The 23,414-nt window shown below is 42.5% G+C and overlaps 1 protein-coding gene across 2 annotated transcripts in view; it reads right to left on the bottom strand.

Annotated features, from left to right (window-relative positions):
* fbn2b (fibrillin 2b) overlaps positions 1-23,414 on the bottom strand; it is a 280,052-nt gene that overhangs the window by 54,582 nt on the left and 202,056 nt on the right. For both annotated transcript variants that reach the window (XM_072244683.1, XM_072244684.1), the window contains 17 exons: positions 21,858-21,980; positions 19,395-19,547; positions 17,194-17,247; positions 16,620-16,745; positions 15,564-15,689; positions 14,562-14,681; positions 13,821-13,958; positions 11,416-11,466; positions 10,443-10,568; positions 7,090-7,317; positions 6,313-6,438; positions 5,867-5,995; positions 3,618-3,743; positions 3,094-3,219; positions 1,916-2,038; positions 1,232-1,357; positions 126-251 (listed from right to left, as the gene is read on the bottom strand). In XM_072244683.1, the coding sequence (XP_072100784.1) occupies positions 126-251; positions 1,232-1,357; positions 1,916-2,038; positions 3,094-3,219; positions 3,618-3,743; positions 5,867-5,995; positions 6,313-6,438; positions 7,090-7,317; positions 10,443-10,568; positions 11,416-11,466; positions 13,821-13,958; positions 14,562-14,681; positions 15,564-15,689; positions 16,620-16,745; positions 17,194-17,247; positions 19,395-19,547; positions 21,858-21,980 (2,127 nt within the window). The remainder of the gene's footprint in view (positions 1-125; positions 252-1,231; positions 1,358-1,915; positions 2,039-3,093; positions 3,220-3,617; positions 3,744-5,866; positions 5,996-6,312; positions 6,439-7,089; positions 7,318-10,442; positions 10,569-11,415; positions 11,467-13,820; positions 13,959-14,561; positions 14,682-15,563; positions 15,690-16,619; positions 16,746-17,193; positions 17,248-19,394; positions 19,548-21,857; positions 21,981-23,414) is intronic.

Below are 23,414 nucleotides of genomic sequence, written 5' to 3'. Positions count from 1 at the left end.
CAAAAAGACACCACTCAAAATGCTGGAGGAACTCAGCAGGTCAGGTAGCATCTATAGGGGGAATAAGCAGTCGACATTTCGGGCCGAGATGCTTCATTAAGACTGGAAACAAGTAGAGCTCTAACCTGTGCATCCTGTGGTTCCTTTCTTCACAAAATATCCCAGCTGGCAATGGCAGATGAAAGAGCCTTTGGTATTCTCACAGTCACCATGGAGACAGATATTTGGATTCAGCTCACACTCATTAACATCTGGAAAGGAAGTTCGACATGACAGATTTTTTCCCCCATATCATATAATGGAATTAAACATCACACAAATTGAAGTCACTGGTTCACAGGTTGAGCCAGCACCCTGTTGTATTAAACTGAGGTTCTGCAGCTTAACTTGAAAGACTGTTGTGGAATTCCTTTCGTTGCAGATGAGAATCAGCACTGGCTTACAAACTGTTATGTGATAACAAAAGTCATTGATTCCCCACCCCTCCACACACCATCATAAATCACAAACGACCTTCCACCAACTGCTGGATTTTTCACTCCAGCACAGCTTCTCCAACTTAGTCACCACTTGGTTCCTTTCATCCTCCGCACCGCACATACCTCTGGGCCCTTCCTCCCACCAACCCAATCTTCTTCACACAATCCACACACTCTGGACACCTCCTCTCACCCAACCTCGGCTCACCCGCTACCCGTGACCACAGGGTCTTTGTCTCCCTCAACTCATTCACTACTGGGCCCCTTCCCCCTATACCCCACCCACACACTAATAGATTCTTCCTTTCAACCGGACCCCTCCTCCTAATGCCTACTGCCCACTGCGTCCAGCCCTTCCAGTTGCACTCACCATCACCCACCCTCCTCTGAAGGATTATAGTTCATGTCCATCTCTCCAAGAGCAGGTAGGGACACTAAATATCATGAGTCAAAGCATAACTATTGTAACAATACAATATGTGTGAAAAAAATTATCTTTGTTTCCCCTGCCCTCAGGGAAGACGCAGGAAAAATAAAATTTGCTCTCCACACATACTGTGTGACTTATCCAGGACTGGTGACACCAGGGAACTGAGCCTGAATCACAAATCTGATATCCACATTAAACTCAACGAATGGTATTTGAAAAACGATGAACTAGTTCAGAGTATTCTAGCCCAAGAGTGATGTCATTAATTTACATGTGAAATCTCCTTGCACTATGAATAACATTTACAGGCTTTCGTACTTACCCAGACAAGTCCTCATGTCCATGGAAGCCATGAATCCATCATAGCAGAGGCAGCGATATTCTCCAGGGATGTTGGTACATTGCCCACCTTCACAAATATCAGGATTCTCCTCACATTCATCAATATCTGAATAAATTAAAATCAGAATCACGTTTCATTTCACTCCAATTTCATGCACTAATTTTCTGCAGAATCCTCTGTTGTTGTGTACCCTCCATCCAGTTGGTAAGGGTGAGTGCGCTGGAAGCAACAGATCATATGTGCACTGCAGGACACACTATTAATGGGAGCAACCAAATTCCCACCACAGCTAACTATGATAACTTGGTGATGGCACTTAACACTTTAAACTTCTTCTATCATTAATAAAACCATGGTTAATATATAGCCTAACTCGTTGCCCATATTCCTGAATAGCTTTAGTTCTCAATAGCTTTAGTTCCCAAAAGTAAGAAGGCTCAGAAAGACCAGTTGAATTCTTCAGAGACAACTATTAAGCGTAAGGACCAAGTCCATATTGTTTCAATGTGAATCTAAATCCTCAGTATATCAAGTTAATCACGTCAGTCTGACATAAATAAAAATAACACTTTACAGGGGATCATCCCCAAGATGCAACATTGGTTGAAATTAGCCTGATGGTTGATAGGATATGGTCAGTGCTGTATGTGCCATGCTGCTTACCTGCACACGTTCTCTTATCAGGCATCAGAGCGTAACCTTCGCTACAGCTGCACTCATAGCTTCCTTCTGAGTTTGTGCAATGTGTATCACATCCCCCATTCATAATGGTGCATTCATCAATATCTGAAACAGGAAGAAGACATCCGATAGCTGATTCTCACAAACACACCTTCTGGTGACCAGAGGAATCATTTCAAACAAAATGCAGTTCTACCTCAGCATATGAATGTTATCAAACAAGGCTGTAAAAGATCTCAAAAGATTCAATGAAAGACAACCAATTTAATATGCAGCTTGAAGGGGTAATCTTCTGAGGAAAGAATCAGAAAATTGGGACTGGCTTAGTTTGGAAAGGAAAGGATTTTGTTTAGTCTTCTACTGTAAGAAATGGAGTGAGCCACACAGCAAATGTCATAAAGACATGTGGCTCAAAGACTAGGGAATATCATACAAAAACACAAGAGATTCTGTAGATGCTGGAAATCCAGAACAACACACACAAAATATTGGAGAAACTTGGCAGGTCGGGCTGCATCTATGGAGAGGAATAAACAGTTGATGTTTTAGGCTGAGACATGTTCTTGATCTTGATCTTGATCCTGAAATCCCATGCTTGGCTTAAAATTTCAGCCATTTAATCCTCTCTATTGATGCTGGCTGACTTGCTGAGTTCCTCCAGCATTTTGTGAATATCATACAAAACTTAGAAGAGCAGTTGGGGAAGCTTGCTTCTTCAAAGTACAATTAGATTGTGGAGTAATTTACCATAGTCATCTCTTTGAACAAGTAGTTCATTGGAATAAGGAGACAACTTGAAATGTCCCTAGAGTAAGAATGGAGTGTTGAATAAGCTAAACAGATGGATGTAATGGTTGGTGAGATTGGTAGGAGAGAAGAAGGAACTCAGGGAAATGATGATAAGGAGGGTGTGTGGCTGTAGTAGAGTAGAACTGCACAACTGTAAATCTTCTTTCACCAAGTCTAACCTCAGATGCATTACTGTTCCCGTGTGGCCAAGGCTGCATAGGCATCTGGTCGTTCAAATGGTATTTGTGGAAAATAACATTTTCAAGGTTAGTCCCCGGTTTGCACTTTACTGTATTGACTAAGGTTCGCCCACTCCACAGCTGCAAGGGAGTTCATCCACTGCGAGTCTGACTATATGGAAAGTTTCTTACCCACACAGCCCTGTCTGTCATTGGTGGACTGATAACCTGAGTCACAGGCACATTGGTAGGTCCCAATCATGTTCACACAGCGCCCATTCTTGCACAGGTTGTCACTTAGAGAGCATTCATCGATATCTGTAATGTGGAATAGAATTGTGAGCGTAGGATATTCATAGTACATTCCTCACAGAAAATAACAGTCAGAAAAGACACTCAGGTCTAAACAGCCGGGATTATTTCCGAAGCCTTTGGGATCAACAATTGGTGGGATGGGAGGTGTGGGGATAAGGAGTATTTACATCAAGGGGCAAGCCTGCCGACACTGTCAGGTGGTAACCCTGAAGTTTGCAGGTTAGGAAGAGGGATCAGGTGACAAGACCTCCAACCTGAGTTGCCAATTCTTGGTTCGTCATGCTCCGGTGGTAGGAAGCTAAGCCTTCCTTCCATCGACGTAACTTCTCATAAGTGGCTTCAGGGTTCAAATATAAGCATCCATTAAATGTATTTTCAGGTAGATTTGTAAAGCTGCTCACCCACACAGCCGTCACCCTCGGAGGTCAACTCATGACCCGGGGGGCAGATGCATTCATAGCTGCCATCTGTGTTCACACAAGTTCCGCCCCGACACAGCAAAGGGTCTCTCTCACACTCGTCGATGTCTGTACCAAGAAACAGAAGAATGGTATCAGCTTTGCAAATGGAAACTATACCCCCCCCCCAGTTCAACCTTACTGAGGTCATGGAATGACAATATGGTTTTACGATTCTTGACTGAAACGCACACACAGCAGACCCTCAGTGAACTAATTGTTCTTCGTTCTGTAACTACATGGACAGAATTTAATATATTTAAATAATATACAAAATAGTGTTTAAGAAAGTGACAAGTTTTCAACTCCTCAATGCTGACAGTGTTTAGGAATAATTATAACAAGGAGGGTCTGTACAGGAGGATTGAGGAGAAGGGTTTGTATGGGAGTGTGAAGAAGAGGGTTTAAATAGGGAATTATGAGGTGGAGGGTTTTTTGTGAGCTGGTATCAAGTGGAAGGGCCAGAGAATGGGTAAGGTCATGTTGGTAAAGGTGCAAGTCAGGGAATGTTGGTGCAGACATACATATAAGTTAAGCAATTGACTTATGAAACTTGCAGGTCTCTGTCCGTATATTTACAGAAAACTTAAGAAGCATCTAGACCAGCATTTGAATCACCAAGGCATAGTTGACTATGGACTGAGCTGGTATGTGGGATCAATATGGAGAGGAATTTATGGTCAGCAAAGACCTGTTGGGCTGGAGGGTCTGTTCCTATTGCCGTTAGCTCCTTCCCCTTCAGTTTAACAACTTAAAGCATTGTACAGTGTGGACTCAGTGGACCTGGGGCAGTATGTTGTTTCTGTGCAGTGAGACGAACTGAAGCTAGTGGTACATTTCTTCCACACTTCTAATTGTGGATCCAACAACATAGCTTTGGAAATGTACTCTGACTCTCACTGTGTCCACAGCGTGGCATTTATTAAGTGTTCTACAGATTCTCCGAACAGCACAGATTGGCAGGTTCCAGCTCTTTTTTGGCAGCTTCTCTTCCAAACCCATTCACTGTGACATGTGGAAAACATTTAGAGAGGCCACCAAGATGGGTGTCTGTGGCTGGTCCAAGAGCGAGTGCTGGGCTTCAGTGTATTTCCAGTTCTGGCACCAGCTGTGGAAATATAAGGCCAGATGTATATGAAGGAGTCTCAGCAGGGCTGGCATTCCCAGTTTAGTCTGTGTCACGATGTGGTGCCAAGCTTGCTAAGGCATAGCATGTGTCCCATGGGCTTCAAGTTGTTCCAATCATTGGAACACAGGAACCTCTGGACACCACTGGGAACATCGGGAGGCACTTAATGTGTTCTGGGAACTGATAGGATCTAGAAGAGGTAAATTCAGCCAATGGGAGTAATTGAAAACAGTGAACGAAATAGGAGATGGTGTGAAAGTTAATGGGATCAAAGAGAAGCCATGCAGACTACCGGGGATCATGGGAGATGTTGGGAGAAAATTCAGGGAGGCTGCCTCCACATAAAAAGATAAAAACGTAACACAATTAAGAAACTCTTACTTAAGTGACATGGAAAAAATATTATAATTCTTAACTACATTGCTTGAGAAACTACTTATAACCCATTAAGTTTAAAGGCATCTACAAGAATTTTAATTTGGTACATTAAAAGCCCACATAAGCACTTGCAGACATGTCATTAATAAGGTATTGGTATGGAAACGGTGGGGACCATATCCCTGTTCCGTTCTCGCTCCTGTCTCTGCACTCTCCCAACAGGGCCTCGGTTGCTGGAAAATCAAAGATCCACATTAGACCTCAGTGGCTGGCCAATGTGAGAATACTGGAAATACAGGTGAGAAAAGGCCATGTGCTCTCTCAGCCTGCACTGTCATTCATTGAGATTATGGTTGTTCCATGGTCTCAGGTTCCTTTTTCAGCTTGAGCTCCATATCATTAGGTTCAAAATCCTCTCGGTCACAACCTTGGATATATTTAATGTTTGAGTACTGCAGCCTTTTAAAGCAGAGCGTTACAAAGCTTTGCAACTCTCCACGTAATGAAATTTGTACTCTTCCCTACAAGGTCAGCCACTTGGCCTCAGTCTATGCCCTTAATTCTAGACTCCATAATTGGAACCAATCTCCTGGCCATTCTCTCAATGTTGGACTATTACAATTTACTTTTATTTGCTGTGAAACACAGCTGGCCGAGCAATAATTGGCCGGTGGTTGCCACTTACCCATACAGGTTTTCATCATCATAAAACCACTTTCATATCCATCAAAACACTCGCATTCGAAACTGCCTGGTGTGTTCACGCAGGTACCGTGCCCACAGAGATCTGGTGAAATGCGGCATTCGTTGATATCTGCAGATAAAGGAAAGGAGATGATAGGTGAATTAGTGTGAGGGAGAGGGAGCGAGAAAGAAAATTAAAGACAGAAGGAAAGAGATGAACAGGAAAGGAGTAGAAGACTGAGATTCAAAACAGTGAGAGAGTGAGAGAGAGTATGTGATAGAGAGAGAGAGAGAGAGAGAGAGAGAGAAATGAATGAGAGAGAAGAAACAAACAAAGGAAGATAAAACATAACTTAATGCCACGGGGCAGATGAAGAAGGATGGAGTGGAATACATTCTTGTGTCTTAAATACGAACTGTAGTTTGCCTTTCCTAATAATATCCCACCTGTACAATTCCTCTCCTCCATGTTTAGGGCAAAGCCATTCTCACAACGACACTTAAAGCTGCCAATTGTGTTACGACATGTTCCATATGTGCACAGGCTGGAGAATACCTTACATTCATTGATATCTGAAAAACAATAAGACATTTAATGTAGCCAGTGAATAACTTTGGACATCCTGTGAGCGGAGGACAGGTTTCTAGAGGATTTTCAGTCCCAAACAATTTTTTCCGGAAACATTCCCTGTAATAAAACAGGACAATCAATCTGAGTACAAGTCAAACTGAAAAAGTCAGACTGACCTACTTCCATTCATAGATCTCAAGAGATTAAATACAATTTAAATCACGTCCACACTTTATGGAAGATGGAGAAATTGGCCCTGTGACCATAGCTGGAAAAGCAGATTGACTAGATTTAAACTGCATTTACTTTCACAATAATCCCAGGGAACTGCAGTTTAGATTATTGACCTGTCAGAAACTAGCTGGCTGATCCCTAGCACTCCACACCAGGAGGCCAATTACTGGTGCTCACTCTGAAATCTACTCAGAAGCTTGTCTCTGAATTTGAGCCAAATTAAGAGATTGCCTGAAATTGAGCCAAATCTGTATCCTGGAGTTTAATATAAATGTGCCATCCTGGGATTTTCCTTCCTTTTTGCTGACAAAAATCTTCTTCATATCTATGTCCCTCTTTCTTTTCTATTCCCTTAGTCTACTAGCTTGGAATGCAAATGAGTCATAAAAACAACTGAATCAGGTTTATTGAGCGGTTACCTTTATAGAATGGCCTCCCTGTCAAAACATCACCCCTGTTGGCAAAACCTGGTCCCCTAGGGCAAATGGCCTCATATTCCAGTGTGCCAGGCTGTGGGCACTCCTCACAGTCTGCTCCCCACGCATGGCCGATCGAGCAGCAGCAAGCATCAATGCGGAAGCGGCCACCCACTGGCTCCGTGCATTCATCCTCCTCCCACTTCAGGTAGCAATGCTCCAAGCGGACATCTAGCAGAGGAAGACAGCATGAGAGAAATACATTAGCATTGATCAGCCTGGGTAAACACACCATCAGCAAAACCAGTTGACCAACTGCTCCTGACTCAAAATTGAATCCTGCAAGCATGAAACCAGAAGTTTTAGAAGCAGAATTAGGCCATTCAATCCATCAAATCTGCTCCGCCATTGATCATGGCCAAATTATTTTCCCTCTTAACCCCATTCTCCTGCCTTCTCCCCATAATCAAGAACCTACCAACCTCCCCTTTAAATATACCCAGTGACTTGTCCTCCACAGCTGTCTGTGATAATGAATTCCACAGATTCACCACCTTCTGGCTAAAGAAGTTCTAGGGTTCTCCTTCAATTATGAGTCTGTGCCCTTTGGTCCTAAGGCCAGATAACCTTGTTTATAGCTCATCCTCAAGACTACTCTGATTTTACCCTATCAGAGTTATGTGGAAAGACCAAAGAAGTCCAAGACACCAGCTCATCACCTCCTTCATAAGGGTGAGTAAGGTTGGACAAAAATTGGTGACATTGTGGAAATGTAGAAGGTCACTAAAGGATACAGCTGGATATAAATCAGTGGCAGTGATAGGCAGAGAGATGGCAGATGAAGTTTAATTAGGCCAAGTGCAAGATGATGCACTTTGGGAGATCAAATATAAAGGAACAGTATACTTTTAATGGCAAGACCCTTAACAATCTTGATGTACAGAGGGATCTAGGTATCCAAGTCCATTCTGCCTGAAAAGGGCTGCACAGGTTGAGAAGTTCGTTGCACAGTTCGTTGTTCATTGATTTTGTTTACAGTTACTGTTCTATAGATTTGCCAAGAATGCCTGAAAGAAAAAGAATCTCAGGGTTGTATGTGGTGACATGCATGTACTCTGATAATAAATTTCACTTTGAACTTTTTTGAACTTTGAGATGGTAAAGAGAGCATACGACATGCTTGCAACACACATCAAAGTTGCTGGTGAACGCAGCAGGCCAAGCAGCACCTCTAGGAAGAGGTACAGTCGATGTTTCGGGCCGAGACCCTTCGTCAGGACGAAGCATCCTTTCCTTTCTTAGTCGAGCCAGAAAGGTACGTTGCAGTTTTTTTTAGAATTGTTTGGTCACATTTGGAGTACTGCATTCAACTCTGGTTGCCCCATTACAGGAAAGATGTGGTTACATAGGAGGTTTGCAAGGATGCTGCCTGGACTGAAGAGTATACACTGCAAGGAGAGGTTGGACAAACTTGGGTAGCTAAGGGAAGACCTGCTAGAACGTCATACGATTATGAGAGGCATAAAGAGAGAAGTGAACTGGTATCTTTACCCACAGTTAGGATGCCTAATACTAGAGAGCAAGCATTTAAAGTGAGTGGAGCAAGTTCAAAGCAGATGTGCGGGGCAAGTTTATTTTTTGCACATTGTGCTGGGTGTCTGGAATACTCTGCCAGGGGTGGGAGTGGATGCAAATTTGATATAGGTATTTAAGAGACACTTGAGATGGGCACATGAATGTGCACAGAGTGGAGGAATATGGACATTGTGCAGGCAGAAGAGATTAGCTTAGGCATTTAATTAGTTTGGTACAATATTGTGGGCCAAAGGGCTTGTTCCTCTGGTACACTATGCACTATGTTTGACAATAAATACTGCCCTTGCCAGCAACCTCCCCACTCTAGCTGCAGCTTAACAAGCTTCTTTTGTCCCCCCTGCAGTTCTGGTGAAGGGACTTTGACCTGAAACATTAATTCTGCTTTTTCTTCCCACAAATGTATTCTGACTGCTGAGTAGTTGCAGGATTTACTGTTCTCATTATCCCTATAAATAAATTATAGTAACAACCCTGTACATTATATTTTGAAAAGCAGAGAGGTGAAAGATGCTCAAAAAAAAAGGATACATGTCTGGCTAAAAATGAATTAGCAGCTCACTGGTTTCAAATTCACCCACTTCAGGTTAGCGAACTCCATCCTGAATACCTAGATATTCATGAGAGTTCAAAGCTGTCTGAAAGGACAGTTTCTGTCTTGGTTATTAGATTCTAACTGCAAGATTGAACAATCTTCACTTTAGTAGTTATCAAGTAATTGGAGTTAGCCTGTGTGGAGAGCCTGCTCTCTCCCCCTTCAGTGGGTGTGCTGTATTCTCCATGCAGTATTAAGCTTACTCAGAGCAGATATCCACAGACACCAAAAAGAATGGCTAGTAACAACTGGGGATCTTAGAATGATCAACTCTTACAGGACAGAACAGAGACATGCAGACTGTTGGATCGATGCCAGGTCTTGACACAAGCTGTTCAGTTTAATCCTGCACTAAGCCTTCTCCATACTCGTCCAATTATCTTCTAGAAGTTTCTATGGAATCTATTTCTGCAGATTTTTCCTGCAGTGTGTTCCAGATCTAATACTCCATGTGAAAAATCTTTTCTTGCTCCCCATCTGGCAATCTGGATAACTATTTTAAACATTGAACTCTCATTACAAATCCTCTTCCCAGTGGAAAGGTTCTCCTTGTGGCTTTGGCAATACACTTCATGATTTTGAATACTTCTATTAGCTCAGCATTGCTTCAGGAAGTATAACCCCAGCCACCTCGACTGTTTAATCATTTACTTAATGGGATTTGACCACTGCTGACAAGACCAGCATTTATTGCCCATCCCTATTATTCTTTCTGAAATGCTGTGGTGAGCTGTCTTCTTGGACTGCTTTGGTCTCCCAATATAACCAAATTCATCAGTCCTGGTATCATTTTGGTGAACCTTTTCTGTACTCTTTCCAGGGATATTCCTTCCTGAAGTGGATAGAATTCTATCCAACTCTTCTGCAGAAATCTAAGTTGATGTATACAGATTCAGCTTGAGTTTTTTTTTGTGGTTGCTGCTTCACAAAACCAAGTACTCCATTAAGTCCTTTCACTGCCTTATCAATTTGTCCTGCCATCTTCAGGGATTTGTGAATATTTACTCCGATACCAGGATATTCTACTGCTGCTCCGTGTTACTTCTCCACAGGTCACACTACTTCACCCTTGTTAATTACTTTTTCAGTTCCCTTCTGTACCCCTTCAGTGGAGTGGATCCACTAAACTATTTTCTCTTCTTCCTGCTCTTCCGTGACCCGTACTCACCGACACATGTTCTCCCAGTTCCATCTAGAGTCAGTCCTTCGGGACATTCACACTTGAAGGAGCCCTGTGTGTTTACACAACGTCCATTTGTGCAAACGCCAGGGAACACATCACACTCGTTCACATCTGGTGAGAAAGAAACATGAGAAATTACCCATTTCCTTATTAATTGAAGCAAAACAGACCAATGTCATGGATCTGGGGTTATGTTGACATGAAAATTCTAGAACTTTAAAATAAGGTCATAATTTTGGTGGAGTAAGGAACTGAATAAGTTTGTCAATCTATCTTTGAATTCACCAAACTGGATGGATTCCATAGCTAGTTTACACTTGGCACCCAGACAATAGTCTGCAAAGAAACATGTGAAATCGCACTAGGTATGTCTTTGTCTGTAACTTGTTTCCTTAAAAAGTTCTGGACAGCAGCCCACTAGATGTGGCAAAAATATTAGAAGTCACAGTGAAACGTTTCTGCTAATTTGAAAGTCAGCTGATCTAATGATATTTACTTCACACCATTTTCCTCCCTTGTGCAGGTTTCCCTAGCCTAGACTATCCTGCTTTAAGTTGATAAAGCCACAAATATGCATGCCTATGGGATGCTTGGTTCCTTAGTCCTTTTATGGACTGGCAACTATATCTCCCATTAGTGGACGATGGGAGATGGTAATATAAAGAACAGCTGGTCTGTTGTCACCCAATTTACACTAAATACCTCCTAATATGAAGAATTTTTTGACAACCACCCTAAATAAATGTTTGAACCAGTCTCCCCTTACTCTTGCCCAAATGTTTAAAGTAATACTTTATAGAGCAGATCAAGACATCAATGGGAATAAAAATGTAAACAATGTAAAACAAGAAAGCTGGCTCACTATCAGTTAAAACCATGTGTGATTATCCTCTGTCTGAGTCTGGCTGGATGATTTAATCCGTGCTATGGCTGGAGTAGTTGAACAGTCTGAACTCACCTTCACAAGTAACACCCTTCACTCTTGCATAGCCTCTGGGACATGATGGATCTGCAAAAGAAAAACAGATATCTAGACTTGCCAAAGATTGGTCCTAAAGAACATAATAAAAGACAGGGTAGTCCAGAGGACTTAAGCTTGCCTCACCGTTCCATAAGATCACGGCAGATATGATTTAGCCTCAGCTACACTTGCTGCTTATTCCCGATTACTTGTGATTCCCCCTACAGACCAAAGCTCTCCCTGTCTCATCCTTAAATATTCTCTGGGGTAGAAAATTCCAATGGTTCACTACCTTAGAGTCATGGAAAAGTACAGCACCAAAATGGGCCCTTCAGCCCATCTAGTCCATGCCCAAACCATTTAAACTGCCTACTCTCATCGACCTCTTTAGCTCTCCATACCCCTACCATCCATGTACCTATCTGAACTTCTCCTTAAACATTGAAATCAAGCTCGCATGCACCACTTGTCTTGGCAGCTTGTTCCACACTCTTACAATCCTCTGAGTAAAGAAGTTTCCCCTTATGCTCCCCTTAAACTTATCACCTTTCACCCTAACGCATGACCTATGGTTGTAGTCCCACCCAATCTCAGTGGAAAAAGCCTGCTTAATTTACCCTATCTATACCCCTTTTAATTTTATATACCTCTATCAAATCTCCTCTCAATCTTCTACGTTCTAAAGAATATAGTCCTAACCTATTCGATCTTTCCTTATAACGCATGTCCTTCAGATCCGTCAACATCCTTGTAAATTTTCTCTGTACTCTTTCTATCTTGTTTACATCTTTCCTGTAGGTAGGTGACCAAAACTGCACACAATTCTCTAAATCAGGCTTCACCAACGTCTTTTACAATTTCAACATAACATCCCATCTCCTGGACTCAGTACTTTGATTTATGAAGGCCAATGTGCTAAAAGCTTTCTTTACGACCTTATCTACCTGTGACGCCACTTTCAATGAATTATGGACCTGTACTCACAGATCCCTTTGTTCTACCACACTCCCCAGGGCCCTACTATTCATTGTGTAAGAGCTACCCTGGTTGGTCCCACTGAAGTGAAAAACCTCATACTTGTCCGCATTAAGTTCCATTGCAATTTTTTTAGTCCATTTTTCCAGCTGATGCGGATCTCTCTGCATGTCACGATAGCCTTCCTTGCTGTCCTTCAGAGAGAAAAAATTCCTCCTCATTTCTAGCTGTTCCCTTAGTCACAAGGCTGTTCATAACAAGGTCATCTTCAAGGCTTTAGTTAAGATGTTATTGAATCTAGTAACTAAGAACTCTGTATTATCTCATTTTAGATGCTAAATTAAAATTTAAAAAAAAACAAACTACTAGTGCTGCAAATCTGAAATAGGAGATTCTTCATAACTCAAGTGGCACCTATAGAGAGAGAAATATTATCATTTCAGGTCAATGATCTGATGAAAATTCAGTCAGCTATAACATCTACCTCATTTTTCTTTCCAGAGATGCCACCTGCCTTATTTTTAGCATTTTCTGTTCGTTATCCAGAATCAACTAAACATGTTTGGGCTGAAAATGCAAATTTCATTGGGTTATAATACATGAGCAATAATTTACCAAATTCACAATGCATACACCAGCTTCGCCTCCCAAAACTGTACATTGTGAATTGGTGTGCCTACCCTCACCATGTTACACTTGATAAAGCTAGTGGCTCCAGTGCTGTGTTGGCTGCTCCTGTTTTTCACAATATCAGGTTTCCTTTATCCTGCATGGCTTTGCCTGTTGCTTTGTGCCCATCTCTCAGTCCCTTGTGCATTGGTGGTAAGATGAGGTATGTTCAATTATGAGGCTTCCCCCAGCTCCTTAAACAGGTCCAAAGCCTTTACATTCATTCCACTCGGAGAGAAGGTACCTCCACTTTTCACATCTCAAAAAGCTGAGTCACATACTGATCTATCTTCCTGAACCTGTAAGAATACTGAGTGAATGCTTAACCAGCACCCCATAAAGTTCCTTGTTTAATACAGTGGCCATATTATAAAACAGAGATTTTGATTGAGATGAGTGACCATATATTCGCCTGTCATAAGACTCTTGTACGAACCTCCTCTACGATAAACCCTTGATCGCTCAGTCTTCTTTGTCATAGCCCTTGCACATTATTTGTCTGACTGCCCTTCGTAGCTGCAACATTACATTCTGCATTCTATTACACTTTTTCCTTTTGCACTACTTCGATGCCATTATGTTTGGAATGATCTGTCTGGATGGCTGTAAAACCACTGTATCCCAGTACACGCGAAGGTAATAAATCAGATAAATAAATGAACTGTTTGAAAGGCAGGCTCAGATAGAGCAGCATCGCGTCCACATCCTCATCACAAGAACTCCCCCCACCGCCCCACCAGTCCCTCAGGCAGGAGTACCCAGCTCGCAGTGTTCACAGGGGCTTCCCCAGGCAGCTCCCAAGGTGGCACAGCACTCCGACTTCAGCGTGGCTCCGTTGATGTTCACTTCGCAGCGACCACCCTGAATGTTCAGCCAACACGTCCCCTTCATGCTGTCTGTTGGGGGAGAAGCAGAGGAGTTGTCAGGCAGGTCGCTGCTCCATCCATCTTACACACACACACACACCCACCCCCTAACGGGCAGCCTCTCACCCCCCACAGACAGGTGTGAACCCATCCACTCTGATTAGACCACAGTGCGTTTGGGAAGAAAGCAGTTGAGACTGGAGCTGTTCAGGGCATAATGCACCAAAATAAATTCCAGCTCCCTTGAAGACCAGCAGCAGCCCAGAAGAACTGAGAAGGTGCCAGCACAGTGTGGTTGTGCTCTGCACCACCAACCAGTAGCAAGAGGCAGAGCTGGGACTCTGTCAGGCTCCTGGTCTGAGCTGTGTTGGAAAGGGGGGGGGGGGGGTGGGCAGTGAGTGAGCTCTCTGCTGTCTTTTGCAGTCAGTTTCAAGGGACAAAGGAGCTAAATGACAGAGAATTACACCAGAGTCAGTGATGAATAAACCAGAGCTTAGCTTTTTAGCACAAACAAATAGTTCCTTCCTTGTTAGCAGAGAATGGGGTGTTCTCAAGCTGCCTCTTCCTCCCCGAGCCCTGGGAAAACCGACAAGGATGGTTTCCATGGAAATTCTCGGGCTCTATGAGACTCACCAATACAGATGGTTCTGGTTGGGTCCAGTTTGCTGCCAAGTGAACATTCGCAGATGAATGAGCCAGCCATGTTCCTGCAGTAACCGTTCACACATGGGCTGGATTCACATTCGTTCACATCTGGAATACAAAGGCACACTCACTGAAACTGGAGGTACAGATGAAATGTTATTCTACCTGGGGTAATGAGCCGCCTGCTGAACTCTCACATCAGTCTGCCAGCTGTGACTGCTCATGGCTCGACGCATCCTGAAATCAATGTGGGTCACTTGACTTCGTATCAACCCCAAAGGAAAATCCAAAGGAGACTTCCTATGGTTATGGCATGAGTGATTGCTTTGTGGGGTGTCTACTTCCAGGATGACTAGCAAAACTCCCTTTTTGTTTCTCCAATGGGATTCAGCACAGTATCAAATTACAAACACAAGAAAATCTGCAGATGCTGGAGGTCCAAAGCAATACACGCACACAAAGTGCTGGAGGAACTCAGCAGGTCAGGCAACGTCTATAGAAAAGAGCAAACAGGCGACATTTCAGACCGAGACCCTTCATTGGGATTGGAAAGAAAGATGAAAAATCAGTAAGAAGGTTGGGAGAGGGGAGGAAGAAGTACAACGTGGTAAGTGATACGTGAAACCAGGAGGGATGGAGGGGATGAAGTAAAGAGCTGGGAAGTTGTTTAGTCAAAGAGATTAAGGATTGGATGAAAGGGAATCTGGCAGAAGACCATGGAAGAAAGGGTAGGGGGAGGAGAACCAGAGGGAGGTGATGGGCAAGTAAGGAGATAAGGTGAGAGAGGGAAACAGGAATGCGGAATGGTGAAAGGTGAAATGGGGGGCAATTACTGGAAGTTCGAGAAATTGATGTTCATGCCATCAGGTTGGAGGCTTTCCAGACTGAATATAAGGTGTTGCTTCTCCAACCTGAGTGTGGCCTCATTGCGGCATGGGAATGCGAAGTAGAATTGAAACGGGTGGCCACGACGTGATTCTGGATTCTCACCTTCACAGGTTTCAGTATCAGGTTTAAAGATGTAACCAGTGGGGCAGGTGCACGTGTAACTGCCTGGAGTGTTACGGCACAGTCCATTGTCACACAGCAGCATGTTGACAGAACATTCATCAATGTCTGCAGAAAGGGAAAGATCATTTCAGGCAACATTGAGAACTACACGGCTCACATTAATCAAACAATTAACCCAGCCATCATCTGCTCTAAATGACACATCTTACAGCAATTCCAAGATTCAAAGATTCCAGCATTCCCCCAATCTTCTCTAATTCACCTCATTCACCCTTTGTCCTCACCCTGTGCACACATTCAACCCTGTGTTTTCTTTTCCTTCTCAACTTTCCAGCCTGTTGAGAAATTACATGACGTGATTCTGGCGTTGTGTGAAGGAAGAGCTTCCTGGCCCAAAGAGCTATTCAGGGAGCATACAGGAGGTGGATGTTCTGCCAATGTTCATATTTTGATAGGGAGAGGCAGTGTTTAACATGATAGTCACACAGGAGAAAGAATTGAAATGTGCTTGACTTATTTCAATGTTTTTGTGCTGGACATTTTCCTGAATTCAGCATTATTCTCTTAAGAGTAAAACTCATGAACCTTATGATCCAGAATGCATCCTATTCTACCAAATAATAATGATGCACAATAAATAATAATGAAACACAGGAAATAATAATGATACACAGGAACTGCAAGACTGAACACTTACTCTGCATACCAGAATGTAATATATCCCTATGTCTGATTCTATCTACTTGTACAATCGTACTGAAATATACTCTTTCCTCTAAAACTTCAGGCTTTAAAGCACATGACTAATTTAACTTGATTTATTTTGTGGAAGGTAAATGAACAGCATAATAAAAGGACGGACATGCATTTCTATACATCACTTGATTCATAAAATAAACTTGCAGCCTTCCTTTCAGAGACCAGCGTTTAACATATGTAAAAAGACATTCGGAGAGGATCCTTGCTCACCCACACCAGAAAGCATTTTTAATCAGACACTGCTTTCAGTCTGTAATTAAATGAATTCACACTCACCAACACAGTTCTTGCCACTGACGTCTGACTGATATCCGATATTGCAAATACAGCGGTAACTGCCGCGTAGGTTCTCACAAATCCCATTGGCACAGATATCAGGATCAAGAGCACACTCATTGATATCTGGGGAAGAAACACAAATAATTCTAACTAATCCTCAACTGGCTTCACTCTTCAATTTGTAAATCAAGAAACATAGATGGCTGACTTACAGAGAGTCAGACAGACAAATTCCTTCCATCAATGGACAGAATTACAGATTATTCTTAGGCTTTAGGCTTTTTCAGCACCAAATCTCTAAATCAGCTGGTTTATATATAAAAAATGTTTTTTGTTTATTTGGATCTTTTTTACAGCGTCTGCGGATGGTTAAAGAGATCATTACTTTCAAGTAATACATGCAATTTTCGCATTATTCAAGTTAAATCTAGCTTTCACACATGCCCCACAAATAAAATCTGCTCCTGATGAGATTTTGTGAACGGCAAAATTAAATTTTAACATTTTAATAAGCACACAGAGAAATTTGAGCCTCTAGTTTAGTCAATAACATGTTGGTTGCTTTCCCTACCTCGTCCATCCGCTGTGATCCCAATGCCACTGCTACAGAGAGCCTGGAATTCAGCTGTGAAAACAACAGGAAGAACAAAGCAAATCAGATGTTAGGCACTTTGAACAATTGCCATCTGCCTCAAAAAGTAATAAAAGGAGTTGGCTTGTTCAGCATGGCCAACAACGAATGCTGCTGCAAGGAATGCTGGTCAGTGGATTATGATCAGTAATCCCATATTTTTACACCTATTAATTTAAGTGGATATGAAGGACATGGATGTTGACCCAATGATGTTCCACTTAATGCTACTTGCAAATAATCCATTATAATGCCAATGAAAAAGTTTTTGAAGTGTGGTGAAAGAATTCTGTTGCCAATTTGAACATAAGAACATCTGATAGCCTGGTGGTAACATGTTTTGCTGAGTGATCTGGGAAATATTTAGTATCTGGCAAGCTACAGGGCATTAACTACATAGAAGGATTAACAATTCAGGATCTGACTTTGCTTGAAAATTTTAAATGTGCAAGCACTGAAATAATCAAAATACTTGACATACTTAATGTATTATAAGCATTAATTCCAAAATTGCCAAGTGGTTACTGCAAAGAGGTTATTGTACCCTATACTTAAAACTATAAGATTATTTTCTACTTCGAGAGTATATCAATGTTCCCATTATTTTATATTCAAGTCTGTTAATTGTGTTGTCTAATAAGCTTTGTTGAATGAATTAAGAAATTTTAAAAAAGTTGACTCTAACATCCTTTTTGGGGTGATGCAAGTTCAAGTTTGAGTGTTACTCATCCATACAGGAATATCCATGAATACACCCAAGTGAAACACCATTCCTCCAAGGTCAGGGTGCAAAACATAGCATCAACAGTCATACACGCACAAAGCAAATATAAGATAGCAGTAAACATGCAGTCACAAAAAAATATAATATGGCCTAACTCCCTGAGTGTCCTGTCCTGTATAATGACGGTGCATAGATGCTGTTGGCAAGAACAATCCCCCAGCAGTCCGCAAACAAATGCTATGCAGCTTGTCTTCCAGCAAGCGAACACTGAAGGGCAGCACTGACAGACGGGTGAGCGTTCAATCCAGCATGGATGCCATGCCACACTACGTCCAGCATCTCCTCTCCTGGATGGCTGGTACCACACTGTCCCTGGTATCTCCTCTCCTGGATGGCTGGTACCACACTGTCCCTGGTATCTCCTCTCCTGGATGGCTGGTACCACACTGCGTCCAGTGTCTCCTTTCCTGGATGGCCGTCACCACACTGCATCCAGTGTCTCCTCTTCTGGAAGGCTGGTACCACACTAGCTACACTGTCCCCGGTGTCTCCTCTCCTAGGTGACACTATGGCATGAGGTCTAGACTGTGCTACAACTAAGGTCACACAGCTCCCCACTATCAGTCTCGCCAACAAACTAGTGAACTGGACTTGCGGTATTCTACATTACCAATGTCCAACAGAGTCTTATGATGACAGGAGAAATATCCAAGACCATCGCTTGCTGTTAGACTGCACACTGCCTTTGCTCACCAAACCCTGAGGCCTTTCTGCAGAAGGCAGTAACACGGTCTGCACTGTCCAGCTCATCTGCTAACAAGCAACTCACTGATGGGGTAGACCTGCAGTAGCTTAAGTTCTTGATGTCCAGCTTCGTCTTGTGATTGTAAAAAGGATGTTTGAAAAAAGACAATAACACCTTTGGTTGGCCCCGTAGAGGCTGCTATGTCTGAGTGCGCTGCCACCTTAATCAAATGAATCCCAGATTTCACAGCTGTCTACTCAGATATGAAAGCATTACAAAAGATCATCTGGAAACCATTCTTCATACAAGTGGCACAAATCCACAGGGTTTGTCACTCAGTTGAATCACTTTTTCCGCATCGTGGCTGAAGACAGTTTGCATCATCAGCCATCAGGGGGAGCCCACATCCTACACTGCAGCCTCACACTCAGCTGGTTCTGTTTCCAGTTCCAGTGTGAATTACAATCTGCATGGAGAATTTCCTTAAGAAGAAATTTCTCCCTGTTTCAACCTATTGCTTCCATGTAGCAAAGAGTAAAACATTCTTTCAAAGGAAGAAGATAAATAAAGGCGACTGCTGTTTATTTGGAAGATACTGCTGTGTTTGGTCAATTTCCTGTGCTGCTCTTCTGTCACAGTAATTAACGTTTAGTATAAACCTGATGAACCTACCAGAGGTCCTGGCTGGACAGGGCTGACAAGGCTCTCCAAAACCATGGTCTGGGCTGGCACAACAGCACTCCGATTTGGTAACAGCTCCAGGAAAGGGTCGGGCACAGGTGCCCTTCTTGATGGCTCCATAGCAAGTGCTGCGCATGTGAGTATCTGAAATGAATGTACTGGGGTCACTGTTGGCCGTGGAGCAACTTGGAGAAAATCCCGTACTGATAGCACATTATATAATAATAACTATCAGAAAACATCCCAAAGTAAATCATAGAAACAGTGGCTAGTGGATCAAAAGAAAAATGTTCAAAATTCATGTTCAACGAGGTGGTTTTCATTTTATTGATTAGTACTGTAACACACCCTTCTGGCTCAATGAGTCCATGCTGCCCAGTTATATTTATGTAACCACTTAAACTACCTTGGGAGATGGGGAAACTGGAGCACCCAGAGGAAACCCACACGGTCACAGGGAGAATATATAAACTTCTTACAGACAGCAGCAGAACTGATCCCGGGTGCTGATGCTTTAAATACTAACTACTATGTCAATTTTTTTTTGTGGGGATTTGGAGAGGAGGGGGCATGGTGGGTCAGTGGCTGGGGAGAACATTGGGGCTGGGGTCAGTAAGCATAACTTCTTGTGCAATGCTCATGGGGGAAACTGGAGCATATGTCCTTGGGAGATGGGGAAACTGGAGCACCCAGAGGAAACCCACACGGTCACAGGGAGAATATATAAACTTCTTACAGACAGCAGCAGAACTGATCCCGGGTGCTGATGCTTTAAATACTAACTACTATGCCAATTTTTTTTTTTGTGGGGATTTGGAGAGGAGGGGGCATGGTGGGTCAGTGGCTGGGGAGAACATTGGGGCTGGGGTCAGTAAGCATAACTTCTTGTGCAATGCTCATGGGGGAAACTGCACACAACAGGTCACAATTAGAGCAGCAGTGCTGGTTCAGGTGGTTGTCAGAACTGCAGAACCCTGCAAGGACAGGATAGGCTAAGTTCATGGAAGAATTTATACACAATAACTGATGTTTAACAGCATGCGAAGCAGAAGCAGTAGGAGGCCATATGGCCCCACATTCCTGCTCCATCATTCTGTAATGTCACGGCTATCTTTACCAAACACCAGTCTCCTACACTGTCCTCTTATTCTGATTCCAAAAATCCAAGTCTGTCTTTGACATACTCAATAACTGAACCTCTGCAGCCCTCTTGGGCAAAGAATTCCACCCAATACCTTCTGAAGGTCCAGATACACTCAATCCATTGGGTCCTTTTTAATCTATTCTGCTAGCAACAACCTCAAAGACCTTTATCAGATTTGTCACATTTTCCTTTCTTAAATCCATGTTGACTTTGCCCAATTCTGTTATTATTTTTAAGATTCTTGTTATGACTTCCTTAATAATAGATTGCAGCATTTTCGCAATTAATCTCGGCTGACTGGTCTACTTCTTGTACATTCTATTCACCTTTTAATGCAATGTCCTTGTCTACCACTGTCAAATTACTCTTTATACTTTTGTCATTTGCATTGTTTAGATTTAACCTACTGGTTTCAAATTCAACTAAATAATTTCCAGTCATTTTAAAGAACTCATCATATCATGATTACTCTTCCCTAACGGCCCTTTTGATTTATCCTTCCTCTTTACGGAATATTAGATCTGAAATTCCCATTTTCCCTGTCAGTTCCACAATACAAGATATAGAAAGCCACCTCTTTAAACTCTATGAATTTGCTCTCCACAGTTCTTCTGGTGAACTGGTTTGCTCAGCCCGTATGTATAGTGCAGTCCCCGTGATATTATACTGCCCTAGTTACATGTGTTTCTAATTTCCTGATTTATGCAATGCCCTGCATTAACACTGCTTTTGGGGATCTATAGGCAACTCCCATCAATGTTTAATGTAAATCCTTTAATATCAAAGAATGCCTGACCCTCACAGAGTCATCATTTCAGTAAAATGAACAAAAGGAGATATGAAGCCAAACATCTGCTTAAAATTTGAAAGGCAGAGTGGGATCTAAAGGGATTCTGATACTTAGGAAGAGTGACAGAAGACAGCTGCCAAACGTGGGGCAAAGTGGAGGTTACACAAAGGTCTAACAGAGAAGCAAAGAATTTCCACAAGAGAGGATTTGTTGCATCAGAAGGGATCACAGAAATAGAGAGGTGTGAGGCCAAATGTCAATAGTAGAATGGTACTTGGAAATTTGAATCAGTTATATAACTACTCCAAAATTCTGAGTTGACATGCCATTTGGAGTTATATCTAAAGTATACACTGTGGTTCAATATGGTGAGATGAAGCATTAAAACTGAAAGCAAAGAATAATACAAACCAAGCAAGATACAAAGGCAGTACAGTACCAACAGTCATAGACTTTGCTCTAGCAAGCATTTCACTGTCATTACTGAACATTAGCTTAGTTACCGGTTAAATCAACCTACCAACGCACACACGTCCATCCACTCCAATGGCTAAACCTGGAGGACATTCGCACCTGAATGAACCTTCTGAATTAATACAACGCCCATTCATGCAGATACCAGGTGTCTGACATTCATCAATATCTGGGAATAATAAAGAGAACTATTAGAGTCAGTAAAGTACAGCCAGTGAGACACAGAACACAGAAACCAATTCAGATTTTGTGAAGATTTACAAGTCCTCCTTGCTGATACAGATGCGTTCCAGAAGATCCCATAATTCTCTAGTCTCCATGTCCTTCTTGCAGCTGAATACCAATGAGAGTATTCAAGATGTCACTTATATTCAAGATCTGGCTCCAGCGATAGGTTGCCCATTTGGCCCTTGAGGGGACCTGTTCCACCCTTAGTTTTTAATAAACTTGAGTATTATAGGGTTCTCCTTAATCCTACTTGACAAGGTGATTTCATTGTCCCTTTTTGCCCATGTAAATTCTTTCTTTAAGTTTTCTATTTTCCCTAACAACCTCAAGAGACTCATCTGATAAATATTTTCTATACCTGACATACACATCCTTTTTAACCCTGATCAAACTTTCACTATACTTGTTAACTAGGGTTCCCTAAACTTAGCATCTTTACCTCCCCTGCTCTATTTTTCCACGACTGTAAAAATATCACAATCCCATGTGTTGATATATGATTTCAGCTCATCTGGCTTCCTGCAAGGCTCCTTGCTTTAAAGTAAGTGAAGTTAAGCCTGCAGACCCTCTGAAGCTTCCCTTCCTGTCTCTGCTTACTCTTCCTACAGAACTCGCCTGTTCTACTTTCTACAAAGTCAGCCTCTCTACCAGCTGCACTGTCATTTTGAGTCCAATTTTTCTGAAATGACCTGAATCAGCAGAAGGACCCATACAGCCTTAAACTCTAATGGGCTCATGAAAGAGGAAAGAAAAATTCACTCAGAGACCCTGTGCCCAACTGGCGAGTCTATGATAAAGTCCCCGTGGAATGTGTGTGAGGAGAAATCAGGCTTGGTTGTGATAACATCTGTGGTTCAATGTTTGTCTGAGATTCTATGTGCACTGCACGCTGTATCTTTTAATCTGCGTAAAGCATACACAACCTACTTTTGTTGTTTCTGTATGTACAATGTATATTTTCGTCTCAGATGAACATGTGAGCGATACTTTGCCCTGCATCTACAAATGTGCAGCAACACACACAGAAGGCTGGACTCCATTTTGCTGGTTGAAGCGCCCACTAATCGCCGATTAAAACTTCGAGAAAGACTGAGGCATTGAGGCGAATGCAGAAGGTGAGCGAGAGCTCAGTGCCGACTACCTGCCTTTTGTTTGCTGCTGGAGCAGGAATCTGTGAGCGGCCTATCACTGTGTGGCTCACCTTGGCAGGTGGGTAGTAGGAGTCTGCATTGTGTGGCAACCCTCTCTTTCAATGAGTGTCCGTGATGTTGTAGGATGGTATCGCGGTTGATTTTGCATTTATGGATTGGACTATTGTGTTTATGGACTTGTGGGCTTTTTCACACTTACGGTTTTTATATTGTGTTTTTTTTTA

Source organism: Mobula birostris, chromosome 26, assembly GCF_030028105.1.
Source record: "Mobula birostris isolate sMobBir1 chromosome 26, sMobBir1.hap1, whole genome shotgun sequence".
NCBI classification, from domain to species: domain Eukaryota; kingdom Metazoa; phylum Chordata; class Chondrichthyes; order Myliobatiformes; family Myliobatidae; genus Mobula; species Mobula birostris.
Note: the sequence above shows the minus strand (reverse complement) of the source record. Positions and strands in the feature narration are given on the sequence as shown.